The sequence below is a fragment of the Saccostrea echinata genome, unplaced genomic scaffold (assembly GCF_033153115.1).
Source record: "Saccostrea echinata isolate AGI-Se365-2 ecotype Australia unplaced genomic scaffold, CSIRO_AGI_Sech_v1 ptg000001l, whole genome shotgun sequence".
NCBI classification, from domain to species: domain Eukaryota; kingdom Metazoa; phylum Mollusca; class Bivalvia; order Ostreida; family Ostreidae; genus Saccostrea; species Saccostrea echinata.
The window spans coordinates 17260316-17280468 of NW_026889750.1; the positions used below are offsets into that span (position 1 = coordinate 17260316).

The 20153-nt window shown below is 34.1% G+C and overlaps 1 protein-coding gene across 3 annotated transcripts in view; it reads left to right on the forward strand.

Annotated features, from left to right (window-relative positions):
• The window catches only part of LOC133186046 (pumilio homolog 2-like), a 32421-nt gene extending 12480 nt beyond the window's left edge, over window positions 1–19941 (forward strand). For all 3 annotated transcript variants that reach the window (XM_061321328.1, XM_061321342.1, XM_061321336.1), the window contains exons 10-20: window positions 30–107; window positions 8040–8279; window positions 9522–9668; window positions 9904–10011; window positions 10350–10529; window positions 10971–11106; window positions 11248–11379; window positions 11949–12345; window positions 12777–13024; window positions 13142–13225; window positions 14256–19941. In XM_061321328.1, the coding sequence (XP_061177312.1) occupies window positions 30–107; window positions 8040–8279; window positions 9522–9668; window positions 9904–10011; window positions 10350–10529; window positions 10971–11106; window positions 11248–11379; window positions 11949–12345; window positions 12777–13024; window positions 13142–13225; window positions 14256–14499 (1994 nt within the window). In that variant the 3' untranslated portion in view covers window positions 14500–19941. The remainder of the gene's footprint in view (window positions 1–29; window positions 108–8039; window positions 8280–9521; window positions 9669–9903; window positions 10012–10349; window positions 10530–10970; window positions 11107–11247; window positions 11380–11948; window positions 12346–12776; window positions 13025–13141; window positions 13226–14255) is intronic.
• The last annotated feature ends 212 nt before the right edge of the window (window positions 19942–20153 follow it).

The window sequence follows — 20153 nt, forward strand, 5'->3', positions numbered from 1 at the left end:
GCATGGCTTAAGTGATTTTATGTATTTAGGGATGACTGCGGCGGCCATTACGCCGGCCCCTTATGTTATCAGCCAGGATCCTTATGCTGTGGGCATTCCTATAGCAGGTCAGCATCAGGCTTGTTGCCAAACAAACTTTTTCAAATTTGGCAAGGGAAACATTTTGCTCTGGCTCAAGCGAGCTTTTCTGATCAAAGTTATTCAGTAGCAACCATCTGCCGTCTGCAACTTTACACATACAACATTTAAAAGTTATTCATTAGCCACCATCTTCATGCAGCATTTAAAAATGGTCCAAATTAATTTTGAATGAACAGCTAATTTCATTCAAATAAAGAGATGTGACCATTTCACTATCTTTGGAAGATATCTCTAGAAATGTGGTGGTGTCACCAGTGTTCGCAGCTTAGCATTTTAACTCATCAGTCCACATGACCAGTAGCCATGTAAAATTACTGGTCCAGCACCAGATTTGTCTGTCCTCTGGTGACAAAATGTAATTCATCAAAGGATTATTTACAAAAGCTGATTATCATTTTTCAATTGCATACCCTTAGCTTGTTGCCTATATTAATATTTCTTTTTTATTTCAAATTATAATAGCTCTTAATCTTTCTGAATTGACTAAATTGATATAAAGTTAGAAGTATCCAAGAGTATAGATGATGAAAGTTATGATAGATTTGAGTGTACTCCATTACTGATACATGACGAATATTCGATGGGGTATTATGCCTATACTTGTATATAGTGTGCAACCCCTCCTTTTTTAGGTCACCTGAGTCACTCAGGTGACCTATTGCTATCTGTTTTCGTCCGTCGGCGTGCGGGTGTGCGTCATGCATAAACTTTTCACATTTTTGACTTCTTCTCAAGAACCACTGGGCCAATTTCCACCAAACTTGCCACAAACTATCCTTGGGTAAAGATGATTCAAGTTTGTTCAAATGAAGGGCCACACCTTCTTCCAAGGGGAGATAATTAAGAATTAGTGAAAAATTAATGGTATCTTTTAAAAATGTTCTTTTCAAGAACCACTGGACCAGGTAAGATGAAACTTATATGGAAACATCATCAGGTAGTGTAGACTCAATTTTGTTAAAATCATGACCCCCAGGGGTAGGGTGGGGCCACAATGGACGATCAAAGTTTTACATAGAGATATATAGGAAAAATCTTTAAAAATCTTCTTCTCAGGAACAACTACTGTGGGTAAGCCCTGATTGGTCATATTTATATGGAAGCATCCTCAGGTAATGTAGATTCAAGTTTGTTCAAATCATAACCCCGGGGGGTAGGGCGGGGCCACAATGGACGATCAAAGTTATACATAGAAATATATAGGAAAAATCTTTAAAAATCTTCTTCTCAGGAACAGCAAAGCCATGATAGGTCATATTTATATGGAAGCATCCTCAGATAGTGTAGATTCAAGTTTGTTCAAATCCTGACCCCCGGGGGTAGGGCAGGGCCACATTGGATGATCAAAGTTTACATAGAAATATATAGAAAAAATCTTTAAAAATCTTCTTCTCAAGAACAGCAAAGTCGTGATGAGTCATATTTATATGGAAGCATCATCAGGTAGTGTAGATTCAAGTTTGTTCAAATCATGACCCCCGGGGGTAGGGTGGGGCCAGAATGGACGATCAAAGTTATACATAGAAATATATAGGAAAAATCTTTAAAAATCTTCTTCTCAGGAACAGCAAAGCCATGATTGGTCATATTTATATGGAAGCATCCTCAGGTAGTGTAGATTCAAGTTTGTTCAAATCCTGACCCCCGGGGGGTAGGGCAGGGCCACAATGGAGGATCAAAGTCTTACATAGGAATTTATAGGAAAATTTCTTCTCAAGAACTGCAAAGCCATGATTAGTCATTTTGATATGATCAAAGTTTTACATAGAAATGCATAGAAAAAATCTTTACAAATTTTCTTCTCCAGAACCACTGGGCCCAGAAAAATGAAACTTATCTGGAAACATCCTCAGGTAGTGTAGATTCAAGTTTGTTCAAATCATGACCCCTGGGAGTAGGTCCACAATGGATGATCAAAGTTTTACATGGGAATACATTGGAAAAATCTTCTCCAGAACCACTGGGCCAAGAAAGATGAAATGTGGAAACATCTTCCGTAGTGTAGATTCAAGTTTGTTAAAATCATGATCCCCAGGGGTGGGGTGGGCCACAATGGACAATGAAAGTTTTATATTGGAATATGTAGGAAAAATCTTGAAAAAATTCTTTTCTCAAGAACAGCAAAGCCATGATTGGTTATATTTACATGGATACATCCTCAGGTAGTATAGATTCAAGTTCAAATCATGACTCTGGACTCTGGGGATAGGGTGGGGCCACAATGGACGATCAAAGATTTACAAAAGCTCCTTCTATCAGTTTATTTTATACTTTATGGATCTTCTATGGATTGTTGTTTTATACTCAGGTGACCGTTAAGGCCCTTGGGCCTCTTGTTAGATATTTTGTTCACTAAAAATATACTTTGTGCACTGAAAAAGTAAACTTACAGTAGTGTTTGTATTTGTGTTACATATTACGTGTATGTCCTGGTATTAGCAATGGTGAAACAAGAATTCTTGCAGAAAACAGCTAAATAAAGAAAATTATCGTCAAGACAGTCGTACAGATAGATACTTCCAAGCAATTCTTTATCATTCAATTTATTTCTTTTATTTTAGTTTTTATACCTGGGATATTATTGATGAATTTCTTGGTCTTATAAATTAAATTTTTTTTAAAATGCAATGTGACATCTCTAAGGAACCAAAAGTTATACATTAGGTGGTATTAAGAGTGCAACGATAAACTGTTTGACGGTATATCGCGATATATATTTCCATGGTTCAATTCACGATACGCTAAACTGATATCACGGTTCAGTTCAATCGGTCCAGAATTATCCGAATCTTCTGTTTTGTTTCCTTGTTTACAATTTCAAAATGGCTTCCACGCAAAACATGAGGTCGACAATAACGCCTTAACGGCAGTTAAACTCATTTCCAGCATCTTACAGACCTCAGATTTAACATGGTGAAGGAATTTATCTCATTCCTAATGTGATTGAAAGTTGTAGATGTTAAGACAAGAGATAAACCCTTTAGATCTTAACATATTCTATTGTAATACACGATATCTCATCATGCGTGTATTTCGATGAAAATTCACTGTCTTGTTGACTAAAACTTGTTAACACGATAAATGACAACTGGTTTTCTACGTAAATAAAAGGAATAAAAAAAATGAATGTCTTCCTTTTTCATTCCAATTTAAAAGGAAGATTATTAGGAAAGGTTCCTGTAGTTCCCTGTAAATGTTTGTCATTGGTTTAGAATATTGTCACAACTCAAAGATCTACCTATCAATCCAATTCAAGTTAACAAAATATTTTAATTATTGTAAAAAAAAAATATGTACATTTGATATAACCCTGTCAAGTTTTAAAAAATATGATGACAAACTTGAAAGACTTCTTAACCTTGTCATGTATCATGATACATATCATATTGTGAACTGAATACCATGATATGTATCGTATCATGAGATTGGTGTATCGTTGCACCCCTAGGTGGTATTACTCTTGTCTGTTGTGTTTGTTGTTTTGTCCAACTCTTCCCAAATAAGCTTTTCTGATAAATAGTCTGTTGTCCGTCTTCGATCTGTCCATAAACTTTTTAGGTCACCTGAGTCTTTCAGGTGAGCTGTTGCTATCTGTTGTTGTGCAGTACTCTGTTTGTTGCCCATTAGATATTGAAAATTTTCTGCTTCTAACTGGGAAATAACTGAACAAATTTCAACCAATCTTGGTATAAAGCATCTATGAGCAAAGGGAAAGAAAAATTGTGAATTTCATGGTTTTTAGTTCCATGGGGCCTGAAAAGTGGGGCCAAAGCCATCAAAATTAATGCAATCTTTAGAAATCCTCTTTAATCTTGGATATCTAGCAGACAAACTGTTCACATATTTATAGTAAGCACTGAGCCCTTTACCAAAAATGAAATTTGTGACCACGTGTAAAGGTTTAGGCTCTTAGTGGGGCTAAGTTGGTCATATCTTGAAAACTGATTACATATTTAAAAATCTTTTAAACAAAAGTAGGTAAATTGTATGCATGATTATAGTGAGTATGTAACCTTCTACCAAAATCTTGAAATTCATGGCCCCTGGGTCCCATGGTTCAAGCATTTGCTTAATTGATCATATAATTCATCAGATATTTCAAAATCTCCTCCAAACTTATGGGCATTAAACAGGCAAACTGTTTTCTTGATTTTAATAATCACTTAGCACTCTACCAAAGTGATCAAATTCATGGCCCAATGGTGGCGCAAAGTTGTTCATATATTGAAATTTTTCTTTATTCATGGACAGTATTTGCACAATTACAGTGAGTACTTGTTTACCAAAAATATAAAGTGCATGGTTCCTGTGTCCAGCCTGCAGGCCCAAGTTAATCATGGTTGTATATTAAAAAATACATCTTTGAAAATCTTCTACTTTACTTGAAGACGTCTAGTGGACAAACTGTTTGCATGATTATAATTAACTAAGCTCTCCATCTAAATTTTTTAAATTTATGTCCCCCAGGCCCACAGTTCATGGTGGGGCCATGTATTGAAAATACATTTTACACATGCAGTGTTTCCGTTAAGTGGCATTAACAGAAATCTCTGCTTAATTTTCGCATAAAAATAATATAGTCATAGCCTGAGAAAGTAATACTCGAAATACTGTCAAGGCCTGTTAGCCTCTAGTCATACTTGGAATCCTTCTCCAGCAAATTTTTAACAAACTTTGAAATATAACATTCAGTTAAGGTAAAGGACTGACCTCCATATATAATATGTGATAAAAATAGGGTTGGATCAATTAAAAAACTTCCTATTTGTTTGATGATGCAAGTCCATCCCATCAGAGGCTGTGTTATGTGATGACTTGGGTGAGCACTGTGGCTCATGGCCCCAGCTTTTTTAGATTCTTATTTTAGTCTATTTCATCATATTGATCAGAAATAATGGAATGTAAAATGATTATTTGGGGAAATTAAGTGAAAACATTATGTACTCTTTGCATAAAAGTACAGCTGTATATACATGTGTTAGGCCTTTCAACTAATTTTTCAAGTTGCGTATATGGTAAAAAACATTTCATAGATAGATTTATAGGTACAAGAAATTATCAAAAAAGATAATTACTTATGCATACATTAAATTAAATCATTAAAAAGTTTATTTATTAATAATTGACTTGTACGATGTTGTGTTTTAAGGACAGGTAACTCAAGTGTAGAAATTGACCAACTAAGTGCCGATTTATGAGTTATCGTTTATAGGAATGACATATAGGCTGCTTCAGTTGGTATTGTTATTTACACAAAAGGGTTCCTTACATTGTTTTGTACACAAAAGTGTTGACCAAAAGAAGGAGAATGTCTTCACTTTACCTGAAATAACGGGATCAAATGAATGGGGAACGGACTATATTCAAGATTTTTAACTCTCTTTGTCAATTGTTATGAAAAAAAAATATAATGTCATGTTTTTTGTGTGTGCATTTTTGTGCTTCCTATATAAATATATATATTTCTACAAGTAAATGTAACAATTAATTATCTTACTTGTGTTACTAAGCACGAAGAAGAACGACCAAGTATAAAAATTTACTCAGGTTAAAATTTGGAAGGGGGGTAGATTTCACTTTATATTTTAATTTAAAATTTTACTTATATGTAATTAAACAGTGTCCGTAACTACATGGTAAATAAGTTTCACATTTGTGCTAAATTTTAAAACCACTGGATTCTACTGACAGCAAAGAAAGACTTGGAAAACGCTAAAAACTGACTTGCTTAAAAATACTTCGATCCTCGAAACTGCTCTAAACAAGTTCCGGTAATGAGTTATCGTTCTTAACATCGAACCCTAGCGGCAGTTGAAAGGCCTACATGTATGGCTGGCACATATTTATGTCTCCCCTTCCGGGGGAGACATATTGTTTTTGTCGATTTTCTTCTTCTTCTTCTTCATCCAAATTTTGTCCAGGCCGTAACTTTAATACCCTTTGACATTAAGACTTCAAACTTGGAACATAGATAGATGACATTGAGAAGGAGTGCACGCCACCAACATTTTTGACCTTGACCTATTTATAAGGTCAAGGTCAATCTTTTACATCAAAATAGAGTTTAGCCCATAACTTGAGATCCCTTTGATATTAGGACTTCAAACTTATTACATAGGAAGAAGACCTTGAGACAAAATGCACTGCATTAGAATTTTGACCTTGACCCCTTTCTGCCTTCAAGGTCAAATAGGGAAAAAACACGATCTGACCATAACTATGAGAACCTTTTGACATTAAGACTTCAAACTTGGAACATGTAGAGGTGGTATAAAGGAGGGATGCAGGCCACCAAAATTTTTGACCTTGATTCAATTATTATAAGGTCAAGGTCAATCTTTTACATCAAAATAGAGTCCAAGCCATAGCTTGAGTACCCTTTGATATTAGGACTTCAAACTTGTAACATAGAAAGAAGACATTGATACAAGATGCAACACACCAAATTTTTGACCTTGACCCCTTTTCATCCTCAAGGTCAAATAGGGAAAAAACTTGATTAGACCATTACTTAAGAATCCTTTGTTATAAAGACTTCAGACATGGAACATGCAGAAGTGGTATGAAGGAAGGATGCATGCCACCAAAATTTGTGACCTTGATCCAATTATTATAATGTCAAGGTCAATCTTTTACATCAAAATAGAGTCCAGGCCTTAGCTTGATATTAGGACTTCAAACTTGTAACATAGAAAGAAGACATTGTTACAAAATGCAACGCTTCAAAATTTTGACCTTGACCCCTTTCTTCAAGGTTAAATAGAGAAAACATGACTGGACCAGAACTTGAGAACCCTGACATTAAGACTTCAAACTTGGAACATGGAGAGGTGGTATAGAGGAAGGGTGAATGGCAACATTTTTTCACCTTGACCTTTTAATAAAGTCAAGGTCAATCATTTACATGAAAATATAGTCTAGGTCATAACTTGAGAACTTTTTGACATTAGGATTTCAAACTTGGAACAAGGAAAGACAACATTGAGACTAAATGTACTGCATCAAAATATTTGACCTTGACCACTTTCTTCAAGGTCAAACTAAGAAAAACACGACCAGACCATTACTTGAGATGTGTTTGACATGAAGACTTGAAATTTTGTACACAGAATTTGAGTTGAGATGCACTGCATTATTATTTTTGACCCTGATCATATATTTGCACTCATTAATGTTGGTAAAGAAGGGGAGACGTGTGTTTTTTTGTAAAAAAAAAAACAGTACCCACTAGTTTTGTTTTGTATGTTTCAACTCTTCCTAAAGTCAAAGACCTTTGTTTGCAAAAACCGATCGGATGTCAGTAGGTTTGTTGAATGAAGGGTTGTATCAATGAAGGGATGATAATAAATAAGTTGTCAGTATTTGATAATCTTTTGTAAATCTACAAGGGGGGGGGGGGGAGAAAAAAAGCTTGGTACTATTTTTCCTTAAGTTATGTATTCCTTTATTCCTTACATATTGTAGATTCAATTTGGTATTGGTCATTTGGGTCAGGATGGGGCCATAATAGGGATTCAGTCTTAAATACATATAAATATATAGAGAAAATCTTCATATATACTCTGCAACAGCAAGGCTACATGAGTGAAATTTAAAATGTAGCATTATGTACAGTCAACTATAATTAAACCACTTTTACAGCCCTTCCTATGGCCTTTATCCCTCTTTCTAATTAATAGAATTATTTGAGTTAAATCTTGGCCCCCAGAATCACAGTGAAGGTCCAGAATGATGACTCATTATTGATCTACATATTCATTTGACCAGGGGAGAAATGTAACTCAGATGAGCATTGTGACCCAAGGGCATCTTGTCCATTATATAATGATAATTTCCAAATGTAATATTTGCAGTATAATCTTTATGTGATTGACGTAAATGTTGTTGATATTTTTTAGGACCAGCAGTAATTCATCCTCAGTACTATGGTGTTCAGGCTCCTTGGGGCATCTATCCAGCAAACTTGATCCAGCAGCAAGGGCAGACAACTCCACAGCCAACTTCACAGGCACAGCAGCAGCAGCAACAGCAGCAACACTTAATGAGGGGACAAAATGGGCGATTGACACCAAATCAAAATGAAGCCAATATGCCATCTCAGCAGCCAAATTTAAATCAGCAGATGGGAACCCCTTCAAGTAAGATATTTATGGTAGTAATCTGAGTGAGCCTTATTAAGTCTAGAGTGGCACAGGTGACCTTTCCACGTCTTTGTTTGTCTGATACATTAGAGTGCAACGATAAACTGTGTGACGGTAATATTTTTCCACGGTTCAATTCATGATACGCTAAACTGATATCACGGTTCAGTTCAATCGGTCCAGAATTATCCAAATTGTCCGTTTAGTTTCCTTGTTTACAATTTCAAAATGGCTTCCACTCAAAACATGAGGTCGACAGTAATGCAGTAATGGCAATTAAACTCATCTCCAACATCTTACAGACCTCAGATTTAACACGGTGAAGGACTTTATCTTATTCCTAATGTGTTTAAAAGTTAAGACAAGTGATAAACTCTAGATCTAAAAGTATTCTATGGTAAAACACAGTATCTCATCACGCGTGTATTTCCAACGTGTGGACTAGAACGTGATAACACGAGAAATATGACAACTTGTTTTTTCTACGTAAATAAAAGGAATAAAACAATGAATGTCTTCCTTTTTCATTCTAATTGAAAAGGAAGATTGTTAGGAAAGGCTCCTTCTATAAATAAGTCATATCTGAACTTTGAATCCAGGCTACCGTAGTTCAGTGTAAATGTTCTTCATGGTTTAGAATATTGTTACAACTCAAAGATCTACCTTTCAATCCAAATAAAGTTAACAAATTGATATTTTAATCATCAAAAAATATGAACATTTGATATAACCCTGTCGAGTTTTAAAAAATATGATGACAAACTTGAAAGACTTCTTTACCCTGTCATGTATTGTGATACGTATCGTATCATGAACTGAATACTGTGATATGTATCGTATCGTGAACTGAATACTGTGATGTGTATCGTATCATGAGGTTGGTGTATCGTTGCACCCCTAATGTCCCTATTGATACATGTTGCTTGAATGGTTATGAACATTTGACAAAAGAACCCAACAGCGAGAGTAGGCTGCTTCAACAACTTGTGTCTAGTGACTCTTGTTTCCTGCTTGTATATTTTTGATTGTTCATATCGTGACCCAAGAACAAGAAAAAGCCACTCTGATGAAGAGAGGAAAGGTTCTTAATTTTTAAAAAGTCAATATTTCTGGGGATATATGTTTAAAAGCTGCAAGCCAGATTATCAAATTATTATGCATTTAATTATACAATATGTATATACATGTATATGACAAATTTTGCAAATATAAAAGGTTATTAAATATTGTATCTTACAGATCCACAGTATCAGATTTTAGCTCCAGCGTATTATGACCAAAATGGACAGCTGATAATGAATCCACGAGGTCTGAGTACTCCTGTACGACTTGTCTCCCCTGCCCCAGTACTAGTCAGTGCAGCGACTGCGGCAGCAAGTCAGCAAGGTCTCATCACACATCTTTATCTCTTTTTCACCTCCTTTCTTAATACTGGATTCAACTAATGATAGTGAATGACAAATTTTGCAAAATAAAATACTAAATAAACGTCCAATTTCTTACTTGATTCAATGTTTTGTAGTACAAGTTATCAGTATATAATTAATGCATGGAAATTAAGATCTCTCAAAACTTGAATAAGTAAGAAAATCTTGATTAACAGCAAATTCATTTCAAACAGGTGGGGCAAACAATCCTCTTCGTCTTCTGACTACCCAGTCACAGCAGTTACAGACAACTCCTCCTGTTAACTTCTCCAGTAACAGCAACTCCAGTCTTAACAATATGGGTAGGAAACAGAATATAACTTCCTCTTAGCATATTACTTTAAATGAACTTTTCTGTTCAAAAGTTCATTCAGCTTCTGTTTGTTTATCCTGTATCAAAAGCATGTGCAATGCAGTAATACTAATCATATCTATTCTCCACTTCTGTTTAAAAAATTTTATGAAATGTGTGCATGTGCAATATAATGCTTACTCACTTTCTAATGTAATTGACCTTCATTTTGAAAAGTGGATATGAGAGTTTATTATTGTGAACAGCCCCATACATGTAGGTGTTCTTTGAAGTAGTAATTTTCTAGATGCAATATGCATACATGTAACTATGTACTTGTTTGTTTAGGTCAAAGACGGGATTCTTTAGATTACAAAACACGACAGCATTTACCACCTTTGAATCAGTTTTATGGCTCTATGGGAAACATGTCCGCCTCTCCTGCTGGCCCTATGGGACTGGTGCAACCAGGACAGAGTATGACTCCACCACCCTCCCTTTCTGGATCCTCCTCTAATTTGTCAGTAGGTGAGAGATTAGAGTTAAAACACTTCTGTTTGATTGTCTGTTTGAAGTGTATACAGTGAATGACTACTAGTAATCCTTTAAACAACAGAAATATACATGTATGTATATATTCTAAAAAATGCATGTTTTCACTACCCATATGGATATTCACTGCATTTTTATGCAACACCCCCCTCCACCCCACCCCCTGGAAAATTCCCAGGCATGAAACATTTCACTTGTCCTTCCTGTCGTCTATCTATTATCAGGACCCATCAGTTTTTAACAGGATTCAGAAGCCAACCTTGATTTCTTTCAAACTGATATTTTAATGCAAATGTATCACACCTGGAGACAAGCATTAAGAAAGCAGTGCATCCCCAAAAAATCAAACCTTAATTAAACATTCACTATTAATGAAGCTCCTGCCATGTATCTTTTTATATGTACATGTATTTGCAGCTGGAATGTCAGGAGGGAACAGAATGTACAGTGCTGCTCCAGGAGCAGAGGCTAAATTTAGAAATAGCCCCATGGGATCAAATGGGTTTTTCTCTGGTACTTCTCTCTTTCCAAACAGAAATATGGCTACAAGGAGGTAAGATGCATTGAGAATTGATTTCAAAGTTTAGACAAGTTTAGAGTACTTCCATAAAATGTTATCTTCATTCGGACCACCCATCTTAAAATTATGTTTGAAACAGTCCTAAAGAATAAGTCCCCTTTTTTTTTTTGCTAGTTCCATGTCAAAGGAAGCCACTGGAAGAAGTCGGATGCTGGAGGATTTTAGGAATAACAGAATTCCCAACCTACAGCTGAAAGACCTCAATAACCACGTCGTAGAATTCTCCCAAGACCAGCATGGTTCTAGGTAGGAAATTTTTCTTTTATAGTGCTGATATATGGGGCTTGCATGTATAGGCATTCATTGAATTACACTGTACAATGACCTTTGGGTTTCACAGATGTCACTAGCCAGGCTTTGAGTCAAAATTTTTACACAAATAGGACATTTTTAGTTGATCTTCCAAAGTAGTGTCCAGGAAGATCTATCACATCTGCACAACCGAAGGCTTCACCAATTCTACCTTACCGCCCTGGCTGCTTTCATCATTTTTCATGTTAACAAAAATGTCCTCAACTTCCAATGGTCTACCACTTCATTCATATCTGCTCTTATTTTACATAAGAAAAAACTACATGAATCATCACAAGACATAAATGTAAGACAAATTGCTCTGAACAGGACATTTGTCAGTGTCGGTATTTTAGTTGTAAAAGCTATGTCCTCAGCATGTGAAGAATATATTTAAGAATGATTGGTCTGACCTGATAGGTTATCTTTTCTTTCAAAAATTTATTCACCTACTTGTAAATATTCTGTTGACTTGCATGAACATTCTTGCAATTACACTTCTCTTAATGACATCTTTTCATCAGATTTATTCAGCAGAAGTTGGAACGGGCTTCCCCACAGGAGAAGAACATGGTTTTCAATGAAATCCTAGTACATGCTTACAGTCTGATGACGGATGTGTTTGGCAACTATGTCATCCAGAAGTTTTTCGAATTTGGCAGTAATGAGCAAAAGCAAACCTTAGCTCAGCGTCTGAGAGGTCATGTATTGCCGCTTGCCCTTCAGATGTATGGCTGTCGTGTTATTCAGAAGGCTTTAGAAACAATTTCAACAGATCTGCAAGTGGAAATTGTGAAAGAACTTGATGGCCATGTAATTAAGTGTGTAAAGGATCAGAACGGCAACCATGTAGTGCAAAAATGCATAGAATGTGTTGATCCCATTCATTTACAGTTCATTATTGATGCTTTCAAAGGTCAGGTAAGTAATTACTTCACCATTTTTACAAACTTATTTAGTTTTTTAAAAGAAAGAGAGAGATAACATACAAAATTTTCTTGCAGGGAAAGCCACACAGGTATAGTGGGGGCTACAATAGGTGGTCACATTTTTTATATGTACAGAAGTGAATAGGAATGATCTCCTTAGTAATAATGAGCTTCAGTTCCTCAATTTTATTTACAAACATTAGCAATCAGCATAGATTCCAATTTTGACAAGTGAAGACTTGATATGAAGTATAATATTTTGAGAACTACAATTGTGAATTACATGTCAAAACCTTGCGTTTTATGTACATGTTTATGACCACTGTAATGGGTTTCATTTGATGTTTAGTAAACTTTTTATGTAAGGGAAGACTTATAATTTCATTTATCTGAGTATTTACTCACAATTATGTTGTATTACAGGTTCTTACATTATCTACTCACCCTTACGGTTGTCGGGTTATTCAGAGAATTTTGGAACATTGCACTAAGGAGCAGACAACTCCAATACTAGAAGAACTTCATCAGGCTATAGAGAGACTGGTGCAGGATCAGTACGGAAACTATGTTGTGCAACACGTGTTGGAACATGGATCCCATGATGACAAGAGTAAAATTGTGTCAGAACTACGTGGCAAAGTCCTTGTTCTCAGTCAACACAAATTTGCAAGGTATATTTTGAAGAGCTGTTCAAACAGTGTCTTAAGCTACATTTGCATGTACATAACACATATGTATTGATATACGTCTTCAGCATGAGATTTAACAAGTTCCCTTTTGTTTTGTAGTAATGTTGTGGAGAAATGTGTTTCGTATTCCTCCAGACCAGAGAAAGCCATGCTGATAGAGGAAGTATGCTCTCTAACTGATGGGTATGTTCTGAGTGCTCATTTATGCCATTTTTATGTTTTCACAAAATACTATTTACTATAAGGACTATTGCAATTTGTGCAGAAGCAAGAATAAAAAATTCTAGCATTCTTCGTACAAGTTTAGAGAACGTTAGGATGTATGCAATAGAAATCATTAGGATATGTCCTATAATACAGTCTATCAGAGACTTCTGGTTCTGATATTACTGTATCACACACAGCTGCAAATTTTATAGAAATAGTGATATCCTGTGTAAAGAAAGCATTTGTGGAATGTAAATATCAGATATGAAATATGTGTACTTACATTCTTTTAAATAGCTCATAAACTCTTCCATAATACATGTAGTTATTTGATATTGAAAAGACTGTTCATCAATCTGATTAAAATCAGATCCTTTGATCCGCTCACATAGATCGCTACTCAAGGATCTGAAGAAACCCCATTCAGGGTCATCTCCCGGTGACCTTTCAATTATCCAATCAGACGTTAGCTTGCAAGAATTTAGAAGTATCTCGGAATTCAGTTACAGAAGTGAAAGCCCCGATGATAGACGAACGGAAAATTGTGACCTGATTTCCGTAGCCTGTCAAAAGAACGACCACAGTCTTTTCTGGATAGAAATATATTTAGTACTTGCTTTTGCCCTGTTTTTAAGCTCTTTGTTTTGTTCAAAACGATAAGATCTTCTCCACAGCTACTTTCACTTCTACATTCATTTTCCCGAATGTCGCTTAAGTACGATCTCTCTGATTGGTCAAAATTTTAATTAAAATTTTATTAGAAAGGTCACCAGGAGATGACTCTGAATGGGGTTTCTTCAGATCCTTGTATAGCGATCTATGTGAGCGGATCAAAGGATCTGATTTTAATCAGATTGACTGTTCATAATATTGTAATCTACATATAGTTTTGGGAATAAAAAGCAAACTATCTTGGCTTACCATTTGAGAAACATTGAAATGTTCAGAATATTTGATTGTGATATTGTTCTGTACATCAGGTGAAGTCAGCATGTCTTTGTTTCAGGCCACAAAATGCACTTTACATCATGATGAAGGACCAGTTTGCAAACTATGTTGTACAGAAAATGATTGATGTGGCAGAGCCAAAGCAACGCAACATTTTGATGCATAAAATCCGACCCCACATTGCAACTCTTAGGAAGTATACATATGGCAAACATATTCTTGCAAAATTGGAGAAGTTCTTCATGAAAAACAACTCGGATCTGGGCCCAATAGGGATGCCTCCTAATGGGGCTCTACCATGAAATGTCAACTGCATGACCAATGTTGGAATATCTCCAGAAATTTATTTAAGCTGAATTTTGAATGTAAGAAAGTTGATAGAAAAAGAGTATTAGATGCTAAGAATGGTTCAGATATTTTTTGTACTAAAGCAGTGTGAAAAATACTGATGCACACAGAAGAGTTGCTGCATATTTCCTTGGTATTTTCTATCAAGGCACACTTAGTTTTGATTTAAAGCATTTAATGAGTCTGGTTTGATGCAATGAGAAAAGAAAGGGTGGAATCATCTTCAGATTTTTTCCTCTTCTTTTTTTCTTGAATAGTAAAAAAAAATTGACCTGTAAATATTTGAAAAAAAAAAAAGTATAGATCTAAGAGTGAGAAAAATTTTTTGATGAAGAATAATCATTTCACAATGTTAAAAAAATCTGATAAAATCAAAGCAACATTTGAAGATTCACTTTAAGATTGAAAATAAGGCTTTGTAGTGTCTAATACATGAGACATTCAAAACACTTCTGTTTTAAACTATTACATTGATGATATGTATAATGTGCACAGTTTTTCAGTCTTTTTAAAAAGAACAGAAGGAGTGGACAACATTAGGCCATTCGAAGTTTTTTCTATGTTTAGTGTCCGCTTGCGCCTTGGTTTTTGACACCCAATATCAGAAAAAACCAACAGCATCAGGAGTCCTGAAATCGGTTATTCTGGTCAAAATCTTTTAATTCTGTCAATTTCTATAAATATTTGTCTACAATATGCCATATTAGAAATATTTTAAGCATTAAATACCTCGATTTGCTGAAGAATAGATCTTTCAACGAGGAAAATAGATTTATCAAATCAAATCTTTTGAATGACTTAATTTTTACGACTATAAAGTCCTTGTTTTATTTTTTTTTGGTTTGTGTGTTTTTTGCGAATAGGTAGGTAGATTTTTGAAAGATGGGTGGACGCTAAACAGAGAAAAAACTTGGAATGGCCTTATTGAGCCATACTTGCTAACAGACCCAATTGTCATTTTGTCATGAAAAGCTTAAAGGACCATTTGTAGAATGTAAAACTTTTTTTTTTTTTTACATCTTTCATATCCATTTCTCAAAAACTTTTAACAACATTGTATGAAATTAAGAGTTTTAAAAGAAATTTGTCTGAGAGCAGTAATGTGTTTAGGCTGTCGCTAGCTTTGAGAATCAAAGAGCAACTGTTAGATATCCGGCAAAATCTGGTATCGACCACAAAGACAAAAATGGAAGAAAAAAAACCTTTATTAAAAAGATTTCTGAGGATTAAAATGCCTAACTAAAGGCAATGGTGTTAGAGGTGAATTGTTTTATACACAAAAATAAACTTGATCAGAGGATCTAAATGTAGCAATTATTTTGGTTTAATATTTTAATCATTATTCACCATGTATGTTAGTTTTGCCCTTGTGATTGTGGCTATAGAAGCCGGTGCAACAGGTACTAATGAAAGAACAGAGGCTAAATCCCTTGACATAGAAGTAATTTTTTTTAAAAGACATTGATTTAAAAAAAATCTTTTGAACCATGAGAGGCAGAGTTTTGATATTAGACATGCTTTTCTTAGAGCCTTTTAAAAGTCACTAAGGACATTGATACTTGATGTTGACCTTTGATTTATTCTCTTAGAAAAAAAAAATTAATAGAATATACTTTTACATAATAAAAAAGGCTCTAATTCTCATAACAAAAGTTTCCCAGATTTCAAGCTTTTGTTATTGTTAATGACAACAGATAAGGCATTGATCTGGGGCATATATGTACTGTCTTGCATTGTCAAAAATACCTAAAAATATGAGCACATTATGACCTTGACCATTGACTCATATAATTTTTTCCCTAATTATTTTCTTATTGAATATGATAGTGCTCTTACATTTAAAACAATTTATCACTATTTTTCAGCTCTGTATCATCTAGCTATCTGTTTGTTTACTTACAGATTTTTCAAAATTGAGCATAGAATGATTGCAGATAAGTTCTAATTCATTCGTGCAAAATCAGGTCAATGTGTGCAAACATAGGGAAATGTTTGAAATACCAGTGCACTTTGTAAAAAACTTGAGTTTTTTTGTTCTGTTATTGCAAATATGAACAGAATTTGTTATCTGTTTCAGGTTTAATTAATTTATTTATGCAATACTTGGTTGTTTAATGTTTTGAATCTTGTAGAAGAATATCCTATCATACAGCGTATCACGTCATTCAAGGATATAAAAACTGATTTTTTTTTCTTGCCCTTTTTTTTCAGTGGCATACATCTGTAATATTGCACACTGAAATGTATGTTTTGTACTAAAGTTGGATACATACTGTATATTTTTCATGTAAATTTTTACTTCATTTTTTTTTGTTTGTTTGTTTTAGGAATTTGATCTTGCTTTGAAGGTATGAAAAAAGTATTATTTTAATCTCCACTTTTAATTTCTCAGCAGAATTAAGTAGTAGATATAAAAATGTTTAACACAGTCTCTCTCCTCTGGTTGTACCCTTCACAGACTGTTAGTAATTTTTGTCTAGAAACACTATGAACTTTTTACAGACAAAAAGACTGCTTATGAACTATTAGCAGTTCACAATACTGCAGCAAGTAATTTAGACAGCTGAATAAGAGACAAAGGCTCAGCCATAAAGTGAAGAATTTATTAGTATTTCTTTAATTTAGCCATATGTTACTAAAAATAAGTCAGGGTGTATAGCTCCAATGAAGAAAAAAAATTCCATTATGACACATTTTTTTTGAAAGTGCCCAGTGGGTGATATATGGCCCTTGAGATTTTTTTTAAGTGCTATCTACATAAAATGTAGACAGGTTCTCTGTAAATAGTTATGCCAATTCAAAGAGTGGCCCAAACTTTTAGAGTTAGTCATTGTAAGTACCTTTTATAGCATATCATTGAACACAATAGGATCTAATGCTGGTCAGTTATCCTAGTGCATTGTAAAAATCACACCATGTACAGAAACCAATCACTGCAATTGTAAAGTGTACTGTAAAAAACTTATCCTGTAAATTTGTACAAAAAGAAGTCGTGTTTAATTGTTACTCCTATTGGTGACAGTTCTTTGATTGGTGCTAATACATCACAGTTGTGATGTAGTGTAACATTGTTAATATTACAACTCCACAGAGCATATCAGGATGTCCATAAGCATAAAATATAAAAACTTCTATGGGAAACATGAAACTAGAAATAGAATGATGTTAATATTAGGATTCTTCAGGGTAGTCTCTATTCCATAATGCTACATTTGTAGGAGAATGTAAATGAAAATGAACCAGTGGAATATAAATTGTATTTGTGGTCTGCAGTAAAGTTGGAGACAAGTATAATGTTGCCATTCTTGAAGGCAAATTGAGGCCTTGATTAACTTTATTCCATCAAGATGGTATGCATTGTGCCTGAATGTTTCACTTGTAATTTGTTGTAAATAGTAGACTAGAAACTGCATGTCAGTGATCTGGTTTTGCATTTCTGTGGTATTGTGGTGGAATAAGTTGTTTTTTTTCTGCATGTATTTTAGTGCTGTAGTAAAATCTGTTTTTGTATCATGTTTGTATAGAAATACATAGAATTTTTGTCAAATTTTTATAGTATCATGTATGATTATTGTATTGTAACTTTGCCTAACCATAAGTACTTTGATTAGTCATAATCTGTTGCTTTTGCTTATGTATATAATATATATTCTCATTAATATGGGTCCAAATAATTCTGTAGTGATGATTTGTGTGTGACCTATTTTTCATGTCATTAAGAGAATTTTTAAAGTGTTTTTGTCAGTGTATTGTTTTCATAGGGACAGTGTATAGTTAAATGGGAATGATAGTCATTGAAATTTATCAAACAGGGCAAACAGTGGGATGAAAATCACATTCAGAATTCTAGTTCTTACAGATCATCATATTTCTCTGTCTCTGTCACATTCAGTCATTATTATATTAAGAGTCCTAGCCAACATCTCAGGTAGTAGTTTGTGAATTAATTATAGTGTAAATACAGACTCTTTTTTCAGTCAGAAAATTTCTTCTGAGTATTGTAAATAATAATATCATAAATCCCCCATTGTTCAAATTCATTAGATGGATTCTATGAAATACAAGTGCACATAATTGAAAGTAAGGCTCTTTTGTTTCCTATTGTTTGAGATGTAGTATAATTTACTTACTTTTAAGGTGACCCATTAACCTTTGTTATCATCTTACAATGTGCATTGTTTGTAAACCTTTGAATGCTTAGGAATTGTTCCCCAGTGCTACATATCCAGTTTTATTCAATCTCGCTTTCGCCCTTGGGCATATTATGATTTTTTTTTCTCGAGAACTAAAATTCACAGTAAATGTTGAGTCAGTATGTAAGCAATTTTTTTGTTTACTCAGAAAAATGGTCCTTGGGGCAAAGAAGGGGCCAAAATAGGGTTTTAAATTTTACATAAAAATCTTTGATATAAGGAGAGCATAAGAAGTCGAATATATCGTAGATTTAAATTTGTTCAGATCATGACTCTAGTGGCTAGTGCAAGCTTTGTTTCACAAAGGAATATTGAGGAGTTGATGGCTGTTTGATATGAGATGACCTTTAAGGCCAATGGGACTGGTATCATTCAGATAACATAAGAATAGGATGGGTAAGAAAATTTCTGAACTAGAATGATCATAATTCAAGACTCTTTATTTGTATAAGTGACGAAATTACTCCTTATGAAGGTGAAGATTTCAATTGCTAATTTATCTGGAATTTTAAACAATTGTGAGCTTGAATATGTGTTAATATTTCCATATACATATGTGTAAAATTTGTATTAAATTTTTTCTTCATAGTATTTTTGTAAATTTTGAGTTTTTCTTCCTGATTGAAAAGTTGTAAATACCATTGCAGAGTGAATGAATGTATGAAAACAATCGGGTATTAAAAGCAATTACTTGTATATGTATCATGAAGTCAGAAAGCAATGGCTATTTTTATAGAATTAACAATGTTAAGTTGGCACTTCCAGATTTGTAAATAATCATAACAGATGTACAAAAACTCTGAAAATTGATAAAAGGTGTAAATACATGTACATATTGTTTCTAGGATAATCATTATCATGATAAAATGTTGTGTGTCATGAACATCACTTCCCATCATTAAGCTTGCAAGTTCATTTTGTTAACATTGAGGTGGTTATTTGCTTTTGATGTTTTTGTACTTGAATACACATGATTCAATGACTAAGCATTTAACTGCCCCCGTCTTTTGTTATTGCAATACACGAGATTCTTGTGTTATATCCAAACACATGTTATGTCTAGTGTCTAGTTCCGCAGCTTTATTATTGTATAGTTGATATGTGCTTCATTATTTTGTCATCATAGTAACTTTTCAGATGGTTTCTTTCGCATAACACTAAGTGAAAATTCCATGAAATGAAATAAATATTTGGGAAAAAATATTTTGGTTTTTATTGTATTACACAAGACATAATCTGGATATTTCGTGTTATAAAAGCATACGTATGGAGACAGCTGAATGACAGGTCACACTCATCGTGAGCCTTCTGTTGATCAGGAGTTATCTGTAGTCAAGCATAAAAATTAAAGGAGTTATCTGTAGTCAAAAAAGCATAAAAATTAAAGGAGTTATCTGGAGTCAAAAAAAGCATAA